This window comes from Centropristis striata, chromosome 3 (genome assembly GCF_030273125.1).
Source record: "Centropristis striata isolate RG_2023a ecotype Rhode Island chromosome 3, C.striata_1.0, whole genome shotgun sequence".
In the NCBI taxonomy this organism is placed as follows: domain Eukaryota; kingdom Metazoa; phylum Chordata; class Actinopteri; order Perciformes; family Serranidae; genus Centropristis; species Centropristis striata.
Window position 1 is genome coordinate 33,559,702 of NC_081519.1, and position 24,766 is coordinate 33,584,467.

General features: G+C 38.7%; 2 protein-coding genes across 3 annotated transcripts; one reads left to right on the plus strand and one right to left on the minus strand.

The window, feature by feature from the left end:
* Nucleotides 1-17,390, minus strand: ssuh2.1 (ssu-2 homolog, tandem duplicate 1). 2 transcript variants are annotated; one of them, XM_059330113.1, is made up of 12 exons: nt 17,318-17,390; nt 10,495-10,590; nt 9,618-9,702; nt 9,386-9,515; nt 7,440-7,500; nt 5,886-6,010; nt 5,719-5,781; nt 4,711-4,820; nt 2,218-2,310; nt 1,991-2,096; nt 1,783-1,890; nt 1-750 (listed from the first exon to the last, which is right to left on the minus strand). In XM_059330113.1, the coding sequence occupies exons 1-12, from the start codon at nt 17,340-17,342 to the stop codon at nt 616-618; spliced, it is 1,137 nt and encodes a 378-aa protein (XP_059186096.1). In that variant the 5' UTR covers nt 17,343-17,390; the 3' UTR covers nt 1-615. The 2 variants fall into 2 exon arrangements, with proteins under 2 accessions (XP_059186096.1, XP_059186097.1); XM_059330114.1 differs by lacking the exon at nt 4,711-4,820 and adding an exon at nt 4,889-4,965.
* Nucleotides 17,391-20,294: 2,904 nt separating this feature from the next.
* On the plus strand, nt 20,295-24,446 carry dynlrb1 (dynein, light chain, roadblock-type 1). Its single transcript, XM_059329363.1, has 4 exons — nt 20,295-20,429; nt 20,742-20,817; nt 22,181-22,348; nt 23,779-24,446. Exons 1-4 carry the CDS (start codon nt 20,427-20,429, stop codon nt 23,820-23,822), a joined length of 291 nt encoding a protein of 96 aa, XP_059185346.1. The 5' UTR covers nt 20,295-20,426; the 3' UTR covers nt 23,823-24,446.
* The last annotated feature ends 320 nt before the right edge of the window (nt 24,447-24,766 follow it).

A 24,766-nucleotide genomic window follows, 5' to 3' on the forward strand; every position in this document is an offset into this window, starting at 1 on the left:
CATGAAGAAGTTTTGGTCGACAGGCTAGAAATAAAACACATTCCTGCCTTTCACATGTTGTTTTTTTTCTTCTACATACAAAAAATGAAAACGGTAAAATCTCTGAAACATTGTCAGACTTATAAAAACTGTCCTTTATAAAAGATGAATGAATAACTGCTGGGAAACCAGCAGCTGGATGGAGTTTAGTGTGCAGAAACGTGAGCTGAAGCTCAAACATACAAAGAAATATTCATGATCTAGTAATGTATTATAAGCAGGAGAGAGTATAAAATGCTCCTGAACTGGTTTTTGTCTTATCTGAGGAAAGATACTGGCAGTAAACGTGTCACTGGTGCGTCTGTTGCTTTAAGAGCTTCCTGTCCTGAACGCCACGTAAAGCATCTTGTGTGTTTCAGCTTCGGTTGGTCGTTTAAAGTATCAACACTGAAGCACGACATCATACAAAGAGAACGGGACGAACAGGCGATTAACGTAGAAACACCAACAGGAGATCTTAAACTCGCTTTAAATCATGTCAACAGATTTTTGGTACATTCAGCAGCTCCTCCTGCTGCCTACCAATATGGACGTAACATCAGGAGTTAACATGTTCACAATACATCTTCATGGTTCCTATAAGATGGAACAGGCGGTGGGATATTTTGCGGCGAAGACTTTGTTCTCCACTCCGTACACGAAGAAGCTGTAGTCTTTCCCGCTGTAGGTGTAGTAAGCGTGAGTGAGCGGCACCAGCTCGATGGTCTGACGCTGCACACACACACACACACACACACACACACACACACACACACACACACACACACTTAGTTCCTCTCATTTATGTTCTTCTTGAACATCACTTTGTCACCACATTATGTTGAAAATCAAGCAATTTTTCTTATGTATCAAAAATATTTATCATATTTATCAGTGTATCATCAGTGTACTTCAGGGGTCTCAAACTCAAATTACCTGGGGGCCGCTGGAGGCAGTATCAAAATGACCAAATAAAGACAAAATGACCAAAAAAATGCACAAAATTACTAAAAAATACACTAAATTACTGAAAAAACACGAAATTACTTAAAAATACACAAAATTACCAAAAAAGACACATTTCTAAAAAAGACACAAAATTATTTAAAAAAGACACAAAATTATCGAAAAAGACACAGAATTACCAAAAAAGACACACAATTATTAAAAAAGACACACATTTACTAAAAAAAGACACAAAATTACCAAAAAAAGTAATTAAAGGGACCTTCCACACACAACACGGTAAAGTGGCAGATTCATATAAAACTCACACTAAACTTTCATATCAAAGTGGGGGCCACAAAATATCGTCACGAGGGCCACAATTGGCCCATGGGCCGCAAGTTTGAGACCCATGGTGTATTTCATGGAGACAAAGCCTGTGGACCTCTTGAAATTTGGGGGGCAGGAGGGGGGTTGTCTATCTTTTTTTAATTATTATAATTACTTTTTAAATTTCTTTTTTCTTTTTTTTCCTTTTTCTTATTTTTCAACACTCAATATTGTTGATAGGTTTGGTTGGTAGTATTGCCATTGTTATTTATTTATTTATTTATTTTTTGTTTGTTATGCTACACTACCATTTCATCTTCTTTGTTGCTGTTGCTATTATTGCCCCGTTGATGCTTGCCACACCTGCTTGTTTGTTTGTTTTAAACTAAATGGACCAAACCAATAAAAAATGTATTAAAAAAAATATATTTAGACAACTTCTCTGTCTTCTGAATGAACAAGTGCCCATGCCTGTCCGTGTCTCTGTACCTGCTGCAGGATGCGGCTGGTGGTACTGAAGCGATTGAGGTGTTCGTTGATCAGTTTGGTGGAAACGTCACAGATCTCCTGGTCGGGGAAACCCTGGATCGGGTACACCTGCAGGGACAAAACATGACTCAGAGCTCTGAGAGGCTGCAATGTGGCACTCTATCTAATAACTGGGATTATCGGGTTAAAGAAAAAGAGTTTGTTTTACCAGAATGCTCTCATCGACGAAGAAAGGATCTCCGGTCACCTTCTCAAACTTCTTGTCAGGGAAATCTGGCTGACGGTCAGGAATGAAGTCAGAGATATCGTTCTTCCTACACACACACACACACACACACACACACACACATTACTCTTTTCACACTCAAGCAAAAACTATGTGTGTATGTGCCTGTGTGTGCCTGTGTGTGTGTGTGTGTGTGTGTGTGTGTGTACCATGTGACGGTGAGCTGGATGAAGTGCAGCAGGCTCTGGCTGCCGTGGCAGACGGTGCAGGTTTTGTAGCCCTGACCGTGACAGCTGATGCACCTGCGGAGAGACAGAGGTCAGCCAGCCACTCGCACTGAAACCTTGCACTGAAAAAAGTGAAATAATTTGTGCAAAAAAAGCAGAGGAAGAAGCAGAGGAAGAAGCAGAGGAAGAAGCAGAGGAAGAAGCAGAGGAAGAAGCAGAGCGGTCGTGTCTGTTGAGTCGCTGCTGACTGACCCTCTCCCATTTATTTAACAGTATTATAAACGGGGTTTTGTTTAGCGACAACCCGGGAGAAACCACAAGCAGCACACAGGTAGTGAGCGTTTTCTGTGACTCTGCACTGATTGGTCCGTCAGAGAGGGGAGGCGGGGCTAACGCAACAGACCCACTCTGCCACTCAGCTGTATGTGAAGCAGCCGTCTCTGTTAACATGGTGAGAAAACACTAAACTATGGCTGCACAAATACAGAACAGAGTGAAGACTACACACAGAGTTCATAAACAAAAGAAAGTGAATATTAGATCCAAAAACTGCTTATAACCATAATAATAATGGTGAAGCAGAGATCCTGGAGCCTTTAAGTGGAACACCACCTCAAATAAGAACTGCAAGATGTTTTTTTTTTTTTTAATATTTGTGAAGATGAGCTTCTCTCTCTCTAAGCCAGGCACCAGAGCAGTCTGGAGCTGCTCTACAGACAACACAAGCTGATTTTCTGTTTTATCCCCAAATTACCTTTATTCTACTGTAGTGTTTTGAGTTATGAAACAGGAAACCTGGCTGCTCTCAGGTTCATCTAAAACATATTCCTCAATTCATTCTGTGCATTTCATCCACCTGTTTTTATGCACATTTTCACTTTGTGCATTAAAAAAACGGATGGAAATGCCGTGATTTAAAAAAAAAAAGCATTTTCTTTTTTTGTGTTTTGTTTTGTGACCTGCAGCCTTCTTGCAGCGAGGTGTGGTTGTTATATGTCACTTTATAATCTTTTTTTAATCGATTATGTCAGTAGGTCATTATGCATCTATTTGTGTCACTGTAAAGTCTTTTTGCATCTCTTTATTGTTGTTTATTGTCACTAAGTAGTGTTCTTCAAATTCTTTTATGGTCATTTTTGTCAAATTGAAGCTTTTTGCATCCATATTCATTTTGTGTCACCCTGAAGTCTTTAGGCATCTCTTTTTAATGGTTTTCCTTCTCTGCAGTATTTTTGTGTGTTTGTTTTGTGTCCCTTTGTCATCTTTTTACATCAAGGGTTCGTGCAGTTGTTTAAAAGTACAATTCAGGCACTTCTCAAGCACTTTGAAGGTACTTAATAAAACAAATGCAAACTCTCAGAGCCTTTATGATCACATCTAAAACTGAACTAAAACTTATTTGATTTTCAGATTAATTTTCATTTGAAATTGAGAGTTTGGTTATTTAAAAGTTCAGGATCAACAGAGGATTGATCACCCGTTTTTATGCACATTTTCCATTTGTGCATTAAAAAAAGTGTGGAAGAGGAAACACTGTGATTTAAAAAAAAGTCTTTGAATATCTTGTTGGAGTTGCTAAAGGCAGCTTAAGGTTTTCAGCATGATCCTTTTAAAACTCCCACAGTTTGTTTATTTACATGTTCTTGTGCCGATTTTAATAAAAACTTGCGATACAATACGATTGAAACCAGTCTCGCAGTTCCAGACTTAATACTTTTCGTGCTCTAGTTTCTGGATTTGTGAGAGAGCTGTTCATATTTACTAATATTTCTGGACCTTTAGGGCAGCTGTTCTCAACCTTGGGGTCGGGACCCCAAATGGGGTCGCGAGATGATTACTGGGGGTCACCAAATCATTTTGGAAGTCAGCTCTGTCTCCACTGTGTTAAAGTGTTCATGTGTTTTTGTCTTTTTGGTCACTTAATGTCTTTTTTTGGTCATTTTGTGTTTGTTTTTTAGTCATTTTGTGTCTTTTTTTGTAATTTTGTGTCTTTTTTTGATCACTTTGTGTCTTTTTTTTGATCACTTTGTGGTCAATTTGTGTCTTTTTTGGTAATTTTGTTTCTTTTTGGGGTCATTTTGTGTCTTTTATGGTCAATTTGTCTTTTTTTGGTCATTTTGTGTCTTTTTTTTGGTCATTTTGTTTCTTTTTTGGGTGATCTGAACTGTGTGAGATTCTGTTCAGTGAGTGGGGGTCGCGGACAACATGGATGTTAAATTGGGGGTCGCGACTCAAAAAGGTTGAGAACTACTGCTTTAGGGTGACGCTGATGAGGCAGCTGCAGTCAGACAGAAGTGCAGAAGTGTCACAAATAGAGATGTTTCCATGCAGTGCAGCAGCTCCCTGAACGCTTTCACAACGTGGCTCCTTCACTCACATCTCTCCATCGCATGTCAGAGAGGAAGAGACGTGAGGACAGAGGAGCTGTGTTTATAAAACGGAGTGTCAGTGAACGCCTCGTCACTCCTCTCTCACCTCTTACAGCCTCTCCCGCTACAAGAAGTACAACGTGTCCTCCCGGAGGAGCGATTGTGATTGCCGGGCCGCCTTTTGTACCCTGAGCCGTGGCAGCTAAAACAACGCTTCTGCAACACGGAGAAACACATTGAGACAGAGAGAGAGAGAGTGGAAGCAAAGCAGACTGGACTCCCACCTCCTGCGACCTCGGCCGTGACACGTGACGCAGCGTTTGTTGTTGTGACGGCCGCGATAGCATCGCGTGCAGCGCTTCTGCAAAATCAGACCAGATACAGTTGTGTGTCCACCAGGAAATGTGACCGAACATCAGCTCCACATTGTTAAGAGACGATGCAACATTTTATCTGTAAGCAGAGCCTGTTATTGTTGCCTTAAGTCACTGTGAGATGTGAGGAGAGTCACACTGCTCGTTTCCTGCAAGACAAACAACTCAAATCGGGTGCAAAATATCATATAAAACCGGAACAAATGTTTCACTGGAAAAACACAGGTTAAAGCTGAAACAATTAGTCCAATAATCAATTAGTTGATTAACAGAAATATGAATGGCAAAAAAAGTTACTTTTTTGTTGTTTTTTTAAATAAAAAATGCAGACTTTAACCATTTCTAGCTTGTTAATTCCCAGGATATGTTGCTCTTGTTTGTCTCATGTGAAACTAAACTAAATATCATATTAACTAACATTAATCCATTAATTGTTTGATTCAACTGTTATGTTGTAAAAAGCTATAATGAAGCCAATTACCACTATGATGAAGATATTTTGGGTTCTAGCACTGTTAGTTCTTGACAGTAAAGATGGAGTACTAAACATAGATGCACTTTGCAGGTTTTTCTAATCTTAATTCTGTACAGAGAAAGAGAAAACACACAAAAAGTTAAATCTGCTCCTGTGAGAAGTTTTACACATAGAAATCTGAGGAAACTTGTGGTGCACTTGCATTTTTCTTGCTTCCAACTAGTAATTTAATCCTTAAAAACAACGTTAGGAGAAGACTTCTCACCTGGCCTCTTCCAAAGCAGTGAGTACAGCGAGTTCTTCCACAGCCGTTGCATTTGTGACATGGCTAAAACACATAAAACACATTAAAAAACACATAAAACACATTACTTTGGTACAAAAAAAATTACCAAAAATATAGGAAAACAGAGAAAGCGAGACGCTCTGTACCTTCACGAAGGACGAGTGTGGCACGCGGACCTTCTGCACACTGTCCGTGTATCTCTGAGGCAGAGACATGGGGATGTCCCACGGCGGAGGACTCATCCCGAACTGAGGACCATCCACCGGCTGTCCTGATGGAGGACAAACAGGACAACATAACTGATGTTCACACTGCAGGTTTTAATGCTCAATTCAGATTTTTTGCTCAGGTTTAATGTTCTTGTTTGCCTGTTGGAATTATTTTTATATGTGGCCTTTATCCGACTGCAGTGTGAGCTGACCTCATGACCTGCAGAGGAACAATAACAGAGACTCTGTACAGAAGGAACATGGCGCTCTGAGCAGACGACAAGAAGAATGACGAGGAGAAAGAGGCTTTCTGTGCAGCATCCACCGTCTGTACGGAGGAGGCGGAGCCAAGAGGAGGAGGCGGAGGAGGAGGAGGAGGAGGAGCAAGGAGCGGTCAGAGTGCAATAATCACCATCAACCCACCAACAGAATTGTGATGACTGTCGCTCTCAAGCAGGGGTCAGCAACCTTTACTAACAAAAGAGCCATTGTTGGACAAAAAAAGAGAAAAATGTCGGAATGGAGCCACATCTCTTACTAATAATAGCAATAATAATAATTTAGATTGATATAGCACTTTTAAAAAGGTACTCAGTCGCTTTACACAATACATTAAAACAAATAGATACAAAAACAGAAATGAGAGTTCATGATTTGAGGTTTGGCGGTGGGAGTCAGGTCTTGAAAAGTTTGTTGATTGAGTTGATTTCTGAAGGAACGGAGTGAGTCTGAACTGTGGATGTGTGTATGGAGGGAGTTCAGCAGTGGAAAAGCTCCGTTATTGCCATTATTCTGAGCCTTACAATGAAGATTAAACAGTCTAAATTAGCCAAACATTACTATTATTATTATTATTATTATTATTATTATTATTATTATAATTATTAATAATAGTATTACTACAAATGACGACAAACGACATTTTTTTTCCTTTTTTCGGCCAATAGTGGCTCTTTTGCCCATGAAGGTTTCCAACCCCTGGTTAAGAGGTTTAGAGGTTTAGAGGTTAAGAGGCTACGATGCACATTTTAGTTAAGGACTAAAATGTTAAAATGTTTTTCTTAATGCTGTTTATAAGCTGCACATTTTTATAATTGAAGAACACAAATTGGTTTGGGCCGACACCAGAGATACATTTAAATTAAAATGAAAAGAAATGTTTTGGTCTCAGTCACAGGGAGCTGCAGACAGGAGGCTGTTCAGACTGAAAACATCAGAGCTGGATCTGATTCAGGACCACATATGAAAGAGGCCCAGGCTGGATTCGAAAAAAAAAAAAAAAAAAATCAGATTACATGTGATTTGAGCTGCTCACATTGTTTCTCCAAGTCACATATTATTTGAGGAAAACAATCAGCTCATCTGTGGATTTGGGCCAAGAATGTCTGTAACGTTTCCTCTTTCACTTCTCAGAATCTAGGTGCAGTGAATGAACAAGAGTTTTAAGAGAAACTTTACTCAGTAGTTTATTTGCTGAGATTAAAGTTTTACCATTGTAGGACTCAAACTGCCAGGCGCTGGTTCTGGTCTCGGTGTAGGTCTCCAGTCGGTACTGAATCAGAAAAACACTGTCACACTCTGAAAGACTCACAGGAAATTAAATACAATGAGGAACCTTAAACTCCTTGAAAACCTATTTTACTCTGACATCTCGAAAAGCCGCTGTGGATTCTGCAGACATGTGGTACTAAAAACTGCAGAATTTGAACGGCACCTAAACAACCTTCCCTCATTTAAATAACATCACATATTGTTCCTACTGTTTACATATAAAATTTTTTATTTTTATGCTGTCTTTCCCTATTGCTATTTTCTGTTTATACTGCTGTTTTTGACTCACAGTCCTTGCCCTCACCTCTATTTATATTTTTAAATCAATTAAATTTGCATATTCCTTGTATGTGAAAACCTCCTGGAGTAATATTTATTCTGATTTGTTAGAATAATCTGTGTGTCTGTCTCTGTGGACGTCACGCCTATGTTTTTGTGCTTAAGTCACTATCTGTATGTACCCTCTCTGTGCATTGATAGATTAATCATGCAAGCTGCTTTGCTACAATGCTCATGTGCTAATATTGTTGTTAAAACTAAATACATTTACTCCATCTGCTTAGACTTCCGCTGCCCTACTTAGAGTAAGATTCTATGACCACAAAAACATATATTTTATATGGATATTGCAAAATCTGTGTCTCCAGTATTATCTCTACAGGTTGTTTATATCAAGGAATTGGTAATTTAAAAGTTTGTTGCAGGTCAGGTCACTGACATGATGTGCAAAGCAGTGAGATACATGACATCTCTGCTTGGTGACATGACCGTGTCCACATATTGAATAAACTGACAAATCAGCAGATCGGAAGGAGGCAAGTCTGCATAAGATCAACCTACATTTAGGGTTCATACACTTTTTCAGTGGTCAAATTCAAGCACTTTTCAAGGACTTTCAAGGTCCATTTTCAAGCTTTTCCAGTACCTTTCAATGGTTGTAAATGGCATGTTTTAGATGAGTACTTCGATATTAAAAGGAGTAATTTCACTTAACCATACCACCAGCAATGGTATTACACTTTTAATAACTAAAAGTAGTTTGATAATCTCATAAAACATACTGGTATGGGAAACTAGGGGCTAGGAGCAAAAGTAAGCTCACAAAAATCATCAACCGGCAGCTGGTGGAACTAAACACGACCCAAACTAGGAGGAAAGCGCCACAAATAGGCTACGTCAGGATCCCTCACATCCATTAGGAATTAGAAAAACTCCCTTCAGTAAGAAGATACAGGGTAGAGCAACAAGAAACATCTCAGAAACAAGAAGACGCAGGCGGAGCGGTCTTCATTTCAGATAGGCTATAGGCTATTCACTTTATATATTTTTCCACTGAAAATGCTGTTATCTGTAGTCAGATTGCAAGAGAAATACAGTAAGAATTTCAAGCATTTACAAGCACTTCATCCAAAATCCAAGCACTTTTCAAACCTTGAAATTCAACATTAAAATCCAAGCATTTTCATGGATTTCAAGCACCCGTACGAACCCTGTACATTCTTAGAGAACTTGTGTTAGGTGATAAAATGGGTTCAGGGAAAATAGACTGGGTACAGTCTTCACGAACTGACCAGCCTATGTGTTGTCAGGGAAATGTAGATTAAACCCAGAGACTCTGTAACTGCACATTTCTTGACGTATTGTAATAAAGGGAAGTTACACTGACAACTCAACATATTTCCCAACAGATTCTGATTTAAATTCATGAGTTCAGCATGATGACTCAAAGTCTGCTAAGCTGCAGGAAACACAGGCAGAAACTTTAAGTAAAACTAAGCTTTTAAAGTCCTCTTCAAACAAAGAATCCCCAAAATCTGTTTTTTTTTTTTTTTTAATTCCCCGCCTACACACGTCATGTTGGTGCATGTTAGATATCAGACTCTCACCCTGTACACAGTGACGGGTCGGAGCTCTTTGAAGGTGAGGTTCCTGGCAGGTTTGGAGCTGTATCTCCATTTGGATTCTACAAACTTCAGCAGAGCTTCTCTGGCCACGTCCTCCGACACTGTGGGGACGCTGAAGGAGCAAACACACACACATAAACATGTGTGTACACCTTTAATCCCATTATGCCTGTAATATTTCTGCCGAGAATCATCAGTAAAGTGTCTCATTCACCGGACGTCGGGCACTACAGTGTTCCTGTTGAGTTCTGGCTGTGGGTTGTAGGCCGGGGGGGGCGGGTACAGCGGGTTGTCTCCCTCTGGACACACAGCAACACAAACACATCAGATAAAGGCTGGTTTAACCCTTTATCAGGCGAAGAACCGCATTTGGTAACTTCAGTGGATATGCAAATGGGGTCCCCATGTCTCTCTCTGTTTGGTCGTAGAACCACATGGATTTTTCTCTCAGATAATCGGCAAAGATCAGGCTACGTCACAGACAGTGACACCATGACATTTGACCAATCAGTATGATAATAATATAATAATATTAACTTTATCGACCTTGACCTCCAACGTAAAACTGAAAAATTTAGAAAAAAAATCTGCAAGACAGTCATGTTATTCTTCAATGACTTGTACGAGGAGAACTTGACTGTGACGGCATTTTAGGGCCAAGTATGAATAAAAATAAAAATACATACCTGGGGGGGGGGGTAATATTTCGAGAAAAAAGTTGCAAATTTACTGGATTAATGTGGCAAATCTACAAGAAAAAAGTTGCAGATTTAAGAGATTTAAGGTGGCAAATCTGCGCGAAAAAAGTCACAGATTTAAGAGAAAAAAGTGAAAAAAGCAACTTTTTTCTCGCAGATTCACCACTTTAAATCTCATAAATCTGCGCATTTTTTTCTTGTAAATTTATTTCTCCGAATATTATCCCCGTCCCCTGGGTCCGTATGTTTTTTTACACAGTCCACATTCTGGCTGAATGTAATATCCTCCAATATTCTCTCGGGTTGAAATTTGGAATTTGCAAGTATTTCACTGAGTGCCCTATTAAGGGTTAAAGAAAATAACACACGACGAGAAGATGATAGAAGTCTCACCTCCTCCTTTGTGGCCCTGGTATCCATGTACATCATCCAGCCAGCCAGGGGGGGGCGCTGTGGGCCCCTCCTCCGGGATGTTCGGATCAAACGCACCTGAGGAGACGAGGTGAAGAAGAAATCAAACACACCTCAGGATGAAAGAGATTTCTGTTCTCCCTTCCACATTCTGCAGAGTAAAATGTTCCAGAAATGTTTTAGGTGGGAAACCTAAATGTGAAGATCTACATGAAACTTCCAGTCTCTCTCCTGCTCTTCATCCTGTAAGATCTGTTCTGTCTCTTTAATGTTCAGCACAAACAGAGTTTTGTTTTTCATTATTTCTTGAAACTTGTCACACATGTACACGCTACATGTGTAGCGTGCAGAGGAGGAGTGGACAGTGTTCCTGAGAGGAAGGACAGCAGGAAGGGAGGATGCATTCTTTACAGAGGCTGTCACACTGCAAAAAGGTGTCTAAAAACAAGATAAAAACACTAATTCTGAGGGAAATGATCTTGCTGCATGGACAGATAATTTCACATGACAAGATTTCTTAAATTAAGATTGTTCAATCTAAAGTTTTTTTTATCTTGCTAAGAAACAAATAATTTGCAGTGCACTCTGCTCGGGCCAGTTCATCGCTGCCTACAGGTTTAATTTATCTTGTTTTAAGAGTTAATTTCTTATTTTAAGGGTTCAACATGCTTATTTCTAGATTTAACAATCATAATTTAAGAAATCTTGTCAAGTAAAATGATCCGAGATAAGATAATTTCCCTCAGATTTAGTGTTTTTATCTTGTTTTTAGACACACCTTTTTTGCAGTGCAGGGGCGAACGAGATGCTCCGGACTCAACGTGCCACACTACAGTACTGAAGGTTTCTGACATTAACCGGTATCAGTAGAGTTCTTTACACATCATGAGCCACTCTAACTTACTCCTCCACTGTTAAATACACATAAGAACCTGTTGGTGCACCGGATTAAAGCTGGATTTAGTGGATGGACAAACACATAAAGTACAGTAAACGGTAGGGTTACATAATTGCAAAAGTTGGAAAATCTCCATGGGAAATGATTCATGTAAGTACACTTGAATTTCTCAATCACATGCACACAGTACACAGCACACTGCTTAATTAAATTCAGCTTTATTTATACTCGGGGGCCACTATGAGGAGGCGCCCTGCAGTAACATGAAGCTGTAGGCTTTTAAAAAATGCATAGAAAACGCTAGGATAAGCTGCACACGAAATGATATAAAATGTATCAAAACAGAGTAAAGGAAAGAGCTTCAGAGGGCTGAATTAGAGCTGGAAGAGTCACATTACAAAGTACTATTTGTCTTATCGATTTGAAAATGAGCTTTCACCAAATGTAGAGATCATAATGATGTAACACACATGTTCTGAGCAGGCGGGAGACGGACCACGCTCGTTCTTGGCAGCAAAGTCGACTGGACTGACACTGGCACGCCCTCTCCCCTCCCCTCCCCTCCATATCTCTGCCCTGGATGGAGTTTGTACGGTGGATCATTTCCACACATGTGAAAGGGCCTCAGCCTCAGCCACACCTCCCACTGTCCAAGCAGCCCAAGACAAACTGCAGAAACTATGATGCAAACACAGTCCCACGCCCTGCGCTGTGTGCTCACCTTTGTTTTTCTAACGACTTTCCCTCAAATACTGTAAACACAGAAAGCTTCTAAAGGCTAACAGACGAGATGATTGAGGGATTATTCGTCAACCTGTGCACACATTAAATTTCAGCTTGTGTCAGATCAAATTGGGCTGATGATTTATCAACATTTAGTTGCCTGAAATCTCAAGCATTTAATTTTTATGGTTAAATGTTTGCATAAAATCTGCCACAAACAGCTACGCACAAACACCCTGAATGACAGCAGCACATTCTCTTCAATCTGCAGACAAATAACACAACTTTACACCTTCAGATTAGGTGTATAGAGTATAAAGCACAAAAGTTGCAGCACTTTCTACATTTATAATTTATTTCCTGTTTAAACTGTCATGAGGGCTGTTTCCACTACCGCCCCAAGATCCGGAATGAGGCGGGTCTCACTCGCCAAAACGCCCCTAATTTGAATATGAGCCCTCGGAGCAGACTTTTGTTGGGACTATTTTCGGCCCTGTAGAAGAGCAGGGCCTTTTTTCTCCACTGAAAAAAGCCTGGTTACTGATTGGATAGAACGCTAAGCAGGATGTGACATAGTACTCTACGCCACAACAACACCAGCCATTTGTAAAGCCTGCTAAGCAGTGTTGCCAACTTAGCGACTTTGTTGCTCTTAACGAGCTGCGGGGGCCGGCAGCTCGTTAAGAAGAGTAAGAATGAGTCGAAGCGGCACAGTCCTCCTGCAGCAGTCTCTCCAAGCTGCAGAGCCGGAGGGGATGTTAACCCCTAAGCGTCCAGTCTGCAAATTGCTAATAGGCTAACAGTTAACTCTGTAGCAGTTCAGTGTGTATGTGCTGCTGCTGCAGGAGGAGTTCACTTAGCGATCTCTGTTTGTTTACAACAAGTACCGGACACTCGGACACATAACAATGTTTATGATCAGCGGAGACGCTGTGCATAATTAGCCATGCTGCTTTCTTTATGATCAGCTGATGACGTTGTGCACAGTTAGCGACAGCGGCCACAGTTGAGTCTCCCGTGTTTAATCCGTCGCGTATGTGACGTCACAGTCAAAACTGTCGCTAAACGATTGCGCAATGGTCGAAAACCATACGTCACCTCCGGAGTCTCGTAAATCCCTCTGGCCGCTAATTTGTAATGGAGACACGCAGAGTGAGCAGACTTTTGAGAGGGCGTGGCCTGAGACTTTCCCAGTGGCCACTTTACCACCTAGTGGAAACACTGCTTTTTAGAGCCTAAACAGGAACAGTTCGGCCCTAACCTGACGTGAAGAAGTGCTGACGGAGCACAAATTCAACCAAAATTTTTCTTGATAGTGAACCTTACGATGTCCTGCAACCGGTAGGGGCGCTCCTGTGTATCATATGCAACAGAACTAGATTTTGTTGCAAAACTGGATTTTGACATTATTGCACGTCATTTGCAAGTGTGAAGTGAACTGACTGGTTTTTCCAACATGTTTGTGTTGCAGCTAGAGTTGAGGTTGCTGAGGTAAAAGGTAAAGTGAGTCTATTCAGAAAATCTGTCTGAAGGTCAGACCACTCCTGCACTGAAACTTTTAATGCAGTTGTTGTGCAAACAGCCACCAGTGTTAATGTGTAACCGTCCACTGATAATAAAAACATTAAATTTAAGTTTTAATTTAACCTGTTTTTTTGTTTGGTCCGCGTGTTTTCTGTCATCAGCTTCTTTCTAAAGTTCTGCCTTCAAACTCCATGAGGCCAGTTTGTGTTTGATGATGATGAACAAGTAAAACCGGAGATAAGGTCAAATATATTTAGTATAAAATATAGATTTTTTTATTTGTAACACCATGTATTGAACATGATTGTGTTTCTAAAGTTAAAAAAAAAAAACCTATCATTTTCAAAATCCAATTTAATGTTTTCTGGGCTCAAATTATTGATCCAGTAAGTCACATATTAAGTTTATATACAGGCATGAAGAAAATGAGTAAAAAAAATGGAAAAAAAAACAGCCCAAAACTCCAAGCACTCAATCATATTCCCCTGTATTATTATCCCTTTGATGTTAGTCCTTAAAGTTAATAATAGAGTTCATAATAAAGTTCCACATTTTGAGAAGTGTTCTGCACTTTCTTGCAGAGTTCGAGGAGAAGTATGAAGCGACTGGCAGCCATCTCTGAAGCTCACCGATCAACACTGGGAGGTTACATACCACAATCACTAAAATAACTTAATATGTCTCGAGCTATTTTCTTTAAATAACTTAATTTGCCGGCTCTTTCTCTCTTCTTATTTCGAGCTGACGTCACAGCTTTTTAAGTCACAAGTCTCTAATAAAGTTGAAATCTGACTCCTGCAGACTCCTGTTAATGAATGCGTGCATTATTGTGTTTAATCACTTCACTACCTACAGCTAAGTGAAATTAATCTTTCTAAATACCAGAGAATATAATGTTTTTACACAACAATGTAATATTACATAAACATACACAATAGCAGCCTGATTGGAAGCTTCCGAGGCACCGCAGTTATTTAGTGTGTGCGTCATGATGTTGCCACACAACGTCTGCTCCTTTAGACTGTTTTTCATTTGCTGTGGGCTAAAAATACTGTACAACAGAGTCAGTGTGCACACAATACCTCTGGCTCAGGGATAAAAATATCAGCGAGAAGGTGTTTCCCCCAAAAAGATCTGGGCTGAGATGGACGGAGTGTGAGAACAGCGTGAGGGAAGGAAAGAGGGAGGGAGATAGAGACTCATTAAGAGAGAGAGAGAGAGAGAGAGAGGGGAGGGGAGGGGAGGGGGAGATGGAATGTGAGCTTAAAAAAGGGGGAGAACAAAGCCGACCTGATTACTGAGGCTCTGACTGGACAATGCATCCAAAATACTCCTGCAGAACTCCTTTTCTCCTTTTAGACACAACTTAAACTTGTTTATGAGCTCATTAAACGTGACACGTGCACGACAAAACACTTCATCAACAGTGAACTAATCTACAACTATCAATCAATGAATTGGTTATGATAATAATAATAATAATAACTTTATTCATATAGCACCTTTCAAAAACAGCAGTTTACAAAGTCTGCTTGGACAGAGAGCAGTGAATTACACAGAGAATGATGCCATAAGGCTAAAAATAATTCTTAAATTAAAAGAAAAACAGTAAGAGACAGAGCAGGAACAATCACAAGACATTCTCAGATACACAGAAAATAAAAGGTAAAAGGAGTAAAACAGTAAAAAGTTAAGATGTAAAAATGAGTGGTGAGATAGAAAGCATTACATAAAAGCAAGTCTATAAAAGTGGGTTTTAAGAAGAGATTTAAAAGAAGTTAGTGACTCTGAGCGCCTCATCTCCTCGGGCAGCTCGTCCCAAAGTCGGGGCGCTCTGGTGGAGAAAGCCCGCTCACCTTTGGTTTTTAGTTTAGACTTTAGAACGGTCAGAAGGACCCGAGGATCTGAGGACGCGGGTCGGCTCATATGGAGTTAATATTTCTGTTAAATAGCTGGGAGCCAGACCTAAAAGAGCTTTAAAAATGATTTTAAAAATCTTAAAATCAATCCTAGAATGAACAGGGAGCCAGTGCAAGGAAGCTAAAATCGTGGTGATGTGATGTCGTCAGTTAAAACCGGTAAGAAGCCGAGCTGCTGCGTTCTGAACCAGTTGGAGGAGAGAAAGAGATTTCTGGGAGATACCGGAGAGGAGAGGAGGGAGTTACAGTAATCTAAACGGGAGAATATGAGAGTATGAATGACTTTTTCCAGATCAGAGGGTAACAACATTGCCTCTTGGTTAATCAATCAACCAAGAGGCAACCTCCAGGTCGGAAAAGTGACGGAGAGCTGCCAGCAGGGGGCGACTGCACCGGCTGCAGGAAGAAGTCAATTAGCAGAACGAGCCGACTTCTGGCTTGATTTGTGACCTCAGTAAACATTCTCATAATGAGTTTATGGTCTCAACTGTTAGTTTCCAGTCTTCTTCTTCAGACTACCACAGGGCAGACACATAGAGACAGACAATCACACACTCATTCACACCTACAGGCAATTTAGAGTCACCAATTAAACCTAAGCGCATTATTTTGGACTGCGGGAGGAAGCCGGAGTACCCAGTGAGAACCCACGCTGACACGGGGAGAACATGCAAACTCCTGAACTCCAACTTGCTGAGTTTGTGTTTTTTGTGTTTGCACCTTGCCAACCAAGCCGACTGACAACTCCACCCTCTCGTCCAAATATGGTCATAAGAAAACAAGATGCTCACGGACAAAACGTCAAACTCAAACAAACAAAAAAAGTCTACACACCAACAGGTGATGCCTCCGTGACTACGTCCACTTCTTTAATGCAGTTCATTTGATGGACGGAACATTAATTTGAGAGCTACTTTTAAAATTGTATTTAAGTCACTTACTTGACTGCAAACCTGAATATATATGAACATGACATATAGAGAAGAAGGTGCTGTAGTAGTAGTATAATAGTAAAAAAGATAAACAAATAAGTAAATAAATAAATTAATAAAATGTCTTGCTCTGTCAAGCCAAAGATATTATTCAATTTAATAGGATTTAAACACACACAAAAGCAGGATGTCTCTGTATTTAAGAGTATGAAACCAGCATTTTCCGCCATTATTTGCATCATAAATTACTTTGACAATTACTTGATAATAAAAATTGGTGATTGTTTTACAGCCATCAACTAATCGATTAGTCGACGAGGCCTGATAATCGTTACAGCTCTAACACAAACTTCAATTCACCACAAAAACATGTTTAAAAAAAACTCCCATAAGATCAGAAAACATTATGTTTATGACACTTGACACCACTGTGGATCAGAGTTACAGACTCACTGGTGTTTCCCAATCTGATCACAGTGAGACTGGACACAGCTGAACTCCATTCAGTTTTACTACAAGTTTAGTAAGTTATTCACGTGAGTCCGTTAAAACTTCCCAGAAACTTCAGGAAACACATGCACACTGTTGTAAACTGAATATCAGTTAAATCGGCGTACACCATTAAAAACAAGGTGGCTTTTAAACCCGGTTTCAGCCTCCTCCCTTCTTAAACCCCTGTTGAAACCCCCAGACCAGCAGCAGGGGTCTACTGTTACAAACTTGTTCCCGGGATGAAAAACAACTGCAGCTTTACATTAAAAGCTTCTTTTCTCCGTGCTTCTTTTTTAAAAAACATGCTCTTTGCTCACCGAGATCTTCGTCTTGGTCGTTCATGGCTCCGCTGCTTTTACACGTTTGAGTGAAGTTCCGTAACGTAAATATGTCAAGCAGCCGTAGTGTATCAGCAAGGGCCAGGCACGACTTCTGGTTAGGCATCAAAGTAAAATCATGAAAGATAGATAAGCTATCTTTATTGTCAATGTACAATAAAATCTCATAGGAGCTCACCAGTGATGGGAAAAGTATTCAGAACTCTTACTTAAGTAAATACTGTGAAATTACTTAATTACAAGTAAAAGTCCTACATTTAAAACTTAATTGAAATAAAAGTACAAAAGTATTAGAATCAAGAAAAATGTTTTATCATTATGCAGAATGGACCCACTCAGATTGTTTTATATATTCCAAATACATTATTGGATTATTATTATTTATGTAAGCAGTGATTTGATTGTCTTAAGGTAGAGCTCATTTTAACCACTTAATACAATTGTATAAGGTATCTATCTATCTATCCATCTATCTATCTATCTATCTATCTATCTATCTATCTATCTATCTATCTATCTATCTCTATATGAATAAATGTGTGATCACTTAAAATCTATCATGTTTTTTATGTTAAATGTCGACATGAAAAGTAACTAAAGCTGTCAGCTAAATGTAGTGGAGTAAAAAATTCCAATATTTGCCTCTAAAATGTGGTGGAGTAGAAATTTCAAGTTACATAAAATTGAAATACTCAAGTAAAGTATAAGTACCTCAACATTGCACTTAGCTACATTCCACCACTGGAGTTTACCTACAAGGTGCAAATTAGTATATGACAAAAATATTTAGATATAAAATGTCAATAATACACACAAGTATATAATATAAATAAGGCAGAAACTGTCAGTGTTGCAATGTTTCTCTGAGTAAAAAGTAAGACAATGATGGCACTAAGTTAATTAAATAACTGTGATGTGTTTTAAACAGGTTTGACCACCTGTTCCATTAACACTCGCCGTTTTCTCCTTGTTTTGTGCAAGTAATAAATGTCCTCCAACTTTATTTTGAAGGTAACAACTCTTTACTTCCTGTCCCGGCCTGTCTGTTTACGTCTGACTTGACGCAGCTGCTGGCCGCGCCCACACTGTTTACATTCAGACCCCAAAATAAAAAAATAAAAAACGCGCGAATGCATTTAGAACATGCAGCTGTCACATATGACCTTTCAATGTTCAACTTGAGTAAAATAAACATCTGATTTCTTTCATCTATCATTTGGTGTGAAACACATTTGGGAATTGTGTAGAAAAACTTTATTGTATAATGAAAAATATTAATATTGTATACATCCATTATTCATCTATGTGTCCTTGTTGTTCACAATTAAAATAACTCAAGGAGGCTCTTGTAGATCTGAGGAACTTGTATTTTTTCGTGCCACTTTCTCCTTCCACTCTAGTGCAACCATCTGTCAGCTTTAGTTACTTTACAAATTAACATTTTCACACACAAAACAAATGCACATCTTCAAAAATATGTTCCTTTATTAATTAATAGGCAATTGATTCATTCGTCAAATGACAGAAAAAAAAATACTGGCAACTAATAATCTTAATCTTTTTAAACTTTCAAATGCTACAAAGAAAGCCTTAGCTCTTTATTATGATTATTATGATTATTATTGTGATTATTATGATTATTATTATTATGATTATTATTATTATTATTATTATTATTAGCTTTATTCTATTCTGTTTAGGCATGTTATCTGCGCATTAAAAACATTTCAGTCAAAAAACAAAATAAGATCTCAAGTAGAAAAATTAGAATATTATCAACAAAAATGCAATTAAATTTCCTAATTTCCTTTTTTTTAATTTAATTTAATTTAATTTTATTTTATTTATTTGTTGTTGTTGTTTTGTATGCACCAGTTCCTTTAGGTCTAATGCCAAGTTGTAAAAGCCATGATATATGTACCTTAAAAACTTTTCAATCAAAAAACAAAACAAACACACACCAAAACAGTGAGAAAATATTCAACAAAAATACAATTACATTTCTTAAGATATTAGAAGAATATTTAGGCTTCCAAGATACTCCTTAATTTAATGTTATTCAATTACATTTATTGTATTTTATTTTTTAATTCTATGTTTGTATGAACCTGTTCCCTTTGGTATAATGCAAAGTTGTAAAAGTCATGATATTTGCTAATAACATACTTATTACATAAAAAGCTAACATGATAACGAACGATTATTTTATTATGGATTAATCTGCCTATTATTTTCTAGATTCATCCATGAATCCTTTGGTCTAAGAAATGTCTGAAAATAGTAAAAGATTTATAAATAAATAAAAATGTCTTGTTCTGTCAAGCCAAAGTTATTATTCAATTTAATATTATTTAAACACACACAAAAGCAGGAAATCTCTGTATTCAAGAGTATGAAACCAGCATTTTTTCCGCTATTATTTACATCATAAATTACTTGAAATTACTTTAAAAAGTGGTGATTATTTTACTACCATCAACTAATCGATTAGTCGATGTGGCCTGATAATCGTTACGGCTCTAACACAAACTTCTATTTACCATAAAACATGTTAAAAAAAAAAAACTCCCATAAGATCAGAAAGCATTATGTTTATGACACTTGACACCACTGTGGATCAGAGTTACAGACCTGCTGGTGTTTCCCAGTTTGACCACAGTGAGACTGGACACAGCTGAACTCCATTCATTTTTACTACAAGTTTAATAAGCTATTCTCACGAGTCCGTTAAAACTTTCCAGAAACCTCAGAAAACACATTCACATTTTATTTTTTATTTTTATGTTTGCAAGAACCTGTTCCCTTTGGTATAAAATTGTGAAAGTCATGATATTTGCTAATAACATACTTTTCACATAAAAACACAAACTAACACAAAACAAAAACGAAAAACCGGTCACGAAAAATGTCGCTTTTTACCAGCTTTTTACGCTGGAAGATGAACGCAGCATTGCGGCACTTGACCCGGAAGTTTACGTCATTTGTTTCTCCCAGCAACAAACTGAGCCGTTAGCCGTTAGCCGTTAGCTGTTGTTCTGCTGAACGCGGAGACTAATTTCTCTCACAGTTTTCTGCTCACACACTTAAAATGGTAGGATGTAATGACTACATTTGTGTATATTTTATAAACATGCTCATATTTCCGCTGTGACTGTTGTGTTCATATGTATAATGGCATTAGAGGGACTTTAAGAAAATGCTAACCGCGGCTAGCTTGTTTATGCTAGTCGGGCGTTGTCAGTTTAGCACTATTATAGTTAACAGCTTGTTTTCTGCTGCCAGGCTGATGTTTTCTGGTAAAAAGAAATACTGTTCTCGTATCTATCTGGGTCTGCCTAATGATTTCCAGTCACTTCAGCAGTTATGAAATGATGCTAAATCATGTTTCTGTTTCGTGTCTCAGGCTGAAGTGGAGGAAACTCTGAAGAGAATTCAGAGCCAGAAAGGAGTTCAGGGGATCATCATCGTCAACTCTGAAGGTCAGATAATAAAGAAATTAATAACCTATTTATTCCCTTGTTATTCGTTGTTGTCTTAGTTTAATCACCAGCCACAACAGCAACCAATTCCGTCATAGACGTTTATTGAGTCCAATACAGAGGCTACATCACAAACATACAAAATACGTACACATAACAAATCACATTTTATTTATATAGCGCTTTTCATACATATAAATTCAATACAAAGTGCTTTACAAAAAATAAGAATAAAAGCGGACAATAAAAATGACAAAACCCACCCCTCCCATCCCCACATATGCATCTGTATGTATACATACATGCACACACACATAGACATGCACGCACACAAACACACACACACACACACACACACACACACACACTCAGTCTCACACACAGCACATATTGATTGACAGTGTAGAGACATGGCAAGGCACCGAGGATCCAGATGAGGAAAAAGCAACCTTTGGGAACATCCACACCGAGAGGTGGCAGAGCCCCCCAGACCCCCCGGGTCAAGGGAATCTCCAAGACCACATCCCCACGGGCAGACCGAACACACACCCCAGTGCGGAGACCCCCATGAAGCCTATAAAATAACACAAATATACAATTACCTTCACACGGCTACAGTTTTCAGTTTTCCATTAGCTATTGTAGCAAGTGTTGTTCAAAAAGGCCCCATGACTTGTCAGATCATATGAAACAACACAGTCTTATGAACTCTCCACAATAACCGCTTTGTTGTGTTTTTATGCTGCTGACTCGTCTTCCTTTTACACAGCTGATGAAAACCCACCATTTTTTAATGTTTGCTGATGGATTTACTTGCAAACAACCATAAGTGCCAACAGGAACTCTTAGCAAAGCTTGCAGCCATGGTGATACTGGTAACCAGACACTTAGAGCGCTGGGGCATGACCAAAAAAAGAGGTTTTACAGTGTCAATGTTGCCACAAGAAGGCGGCGAATGGGCACTTGGCACAGCCTCTCCTCTCAAGGAGAACCCTCATCGGCCAAGTATCTATGGTTATTTATAAGGAAAGGGTCATAGAGTACATTGGACGATACTACTTCTGAGTCCTGTTCAGTTAGTGTAGCCTACCGGAGGGGGGTAAATCAAAGGTTTTAGTCATTCTGAAATTTGTATGAAGATTGCATAAATAAAGTGACAGCAGTGTTGTGGCACTACTTCAAAAAATTTTGTTTATTACAATTTATATATTTTTTTAATTTGGGAGTTGCAGCAATTGGGATTCAGTGGATGAGACAGAAAATACAGAATGAACTTCAACTCACAAGGACACAGATTAAATGATCTTTTACCGAAGTTTCTGGAAATTCTTTGCATACATGTAAACGACTTAATTTCCCTCAGGAATCCCCGTCAAGACGACTCTGGACAACGCCAGCACGGTGCAGTACGCAGGACTGATCCACCAGTTGGTGATGAAGGCCCGGAGCACCGTACGAGACATTGACCCCCAGAACGACCTCACCTTCCTCCGTATCCGCTCCAAGAAGAACGAAATCATGATCGCTCCAGGTGAGAGGGGGAAGCAGACTTTTCAGTGACTTGTTCAGGAACGCTGTAACATGCAGACAGGGGGCTGAAACACCAACCCTGCCATCAATGAACGACTCATTCTAGCATCTGAACTACAGCCGGCCTTCAATCAGTAATAAAATGTTCATGCAACATGCACAGGGCCAAATTAATCAGAAAGCCACAAATATCTGTGAAATCTGTGTGGATAAACAAATAAGTTATGTCCCAGCATGCACAAAGTCACTGTTTTTCAGAGGACCAAATTTCTGCTTTGCATGAGTATCTGTCATTTTCAGCTCGGAAAACTAGGAAACCCTGTGTGTGGGAGCACAAAGGGGCATATTCATACTGCAAAGACTATTTTTTCCCCCAGATACTGCCTTGAATAGTCTAACTCAAACTGCTGAATCCTCATCTCGCCTTCAGCTAAATGTCAGAATGCATTTTTTGCACAAAAAATAGATTTTGTCTCACATCTTTTACTTTAAGAATCTTCAGGAAGGGTTTTATTTTCAGCCAGTATGGACTTAAGGAACAACTACAGCAACCAGGAACCACGTACACAGTATCATGTCAGTCATTAAAAGGCAACAGGCTTGAAAAAAATTAGACAAAATATCGGTTTCTATATGTAAGACAGTTTTCAAAACAGATTGCCTGCTATATTTTAAGACAAGCTGGGAGATATTCAAAGCAACAAAGAAGTCTTGCAAGAATCCAGCATATGTTTGCATATTTATTTGCATAAAGTTACAAGTCGACTGTCAGCTTAAAGCTACAGAGGTTCTGAACAACGAGGAATTTAAGATTTTTAAAGACTGTCATAGAAGGCAAATCAAGTTCAGATAAAATGATAATAAATAATCAGTGAAAAGACAAAAAGCTATCAGGAGTATTTTTTTTTATTTATATTTTATTCTGGTGGTCAGCTGTTGGCAGTAGACTTATTCCACAACTGTAGCTTTTATAGTTGATTGCAGTCAGACAAACTCATTGATTAGAGGCTCTCCCCACCCACTTTAATAACATCACATCCAGTCCAGAAACGATAAAGATTCAGCTTTTTATGGGACAGCTCAAGCTTTTCTTTGTAGTTTATTAGTAGTTAAATAGTTTATTAATCTGATAATTAAGTGAGGATACTCTTGATTTATCGTTGATCATTTTAAAACCTTCACTCATCTGACCTCATTATTTTCTCCTTTGAAAGTAGGACTGGGTGTCACACTTGAGTTTCAAAGTTTGTGTTGACTGATATTCTTGTTTGCTCATTCTTTGACAAGATATTTACTATTTTAATTTAATCAGGTATTTCATTGCAGTTGAGATATTAAACTGTTTCTTAGATCGTGCTGCAACATGCTCAAGTTGTTTTTGGACTATAAAACTAACAGATTTGAACTATTTCGCCTTTTTTTTCTTCACAGATAAGGACTATTTCTTGATCGTCATTCAGAACCCCTCGGACTGAAAAAGACGGAGCAGCTCCCGACTCTCTCTTTGTGTCTTTCATATTTAAACAGCCGAACATTTTTCTTTGTTTCGCTAAATCAAAAGAATCTGTTTACCAGAAGCTTTTAATGCACTTGCTGTACCAGGAATTAAAGACAGGATTTGAAGGTGGATGAAATTTAATCACTCTGCTCAGTGACAAGATGTGTGAAACAGACACAGTCTGTCTGCAGGAAAATTTATTTTTCCATGTTTTAGCATTCCAGTTCAGCCTCCTCTCTTTGCATACTGTATGTTATGTCACTATGTTTATTTCAGAGGTATTTTAGCACCTGGTGAGAAGTGCAAACCTGCTAAAATACCTCTGACAGAAGTAGGAAACTTAAAACTGGACCAGTGCATACAGTACATGTCTGTAAAGTGCACAGGAGAGAAAGACCACAGCACATTTTAAGTTTGAGAATGTTTCTCAGTCGTACCTTTATGGAAAACCTGGGATTGTTATTTATTCTTTTGTTGGCAAAAAGATGTTGAAGTACAGTATTTCACTGGTGAGCAGCGAGCTACACTACAAACCCCTCCCTGCTCTTCTGTGTCAAGTTTCTGATTTTTAAAAGATTAAGAAATAAAAAAGTAAAAATGGTTGTGTGTTTTCTCATGTACTTTGTATACATTTTGCTGGTCTTTACAATTTTAGAGAGATTTTAACAAGCCATTGGCAAGACTAAAATGTATTTTCATGGAATTGTGATCTACGAGACTTAAAGCAGCAATAATTGGTTGTTTTAGCAAACACAACTTGACACATCACCTTATAACATGTTTTTTAGTGACAGTATTAGCAAACAGTTGCTTTTTTACACATTGAGCACACAGGGAGCAACATTAGCATTTGGAGGTCCTGACAAAGGTCAGCTCAGTATTCACTGTCATTATACAGGCTGTAAAATCAAAACAATTAAC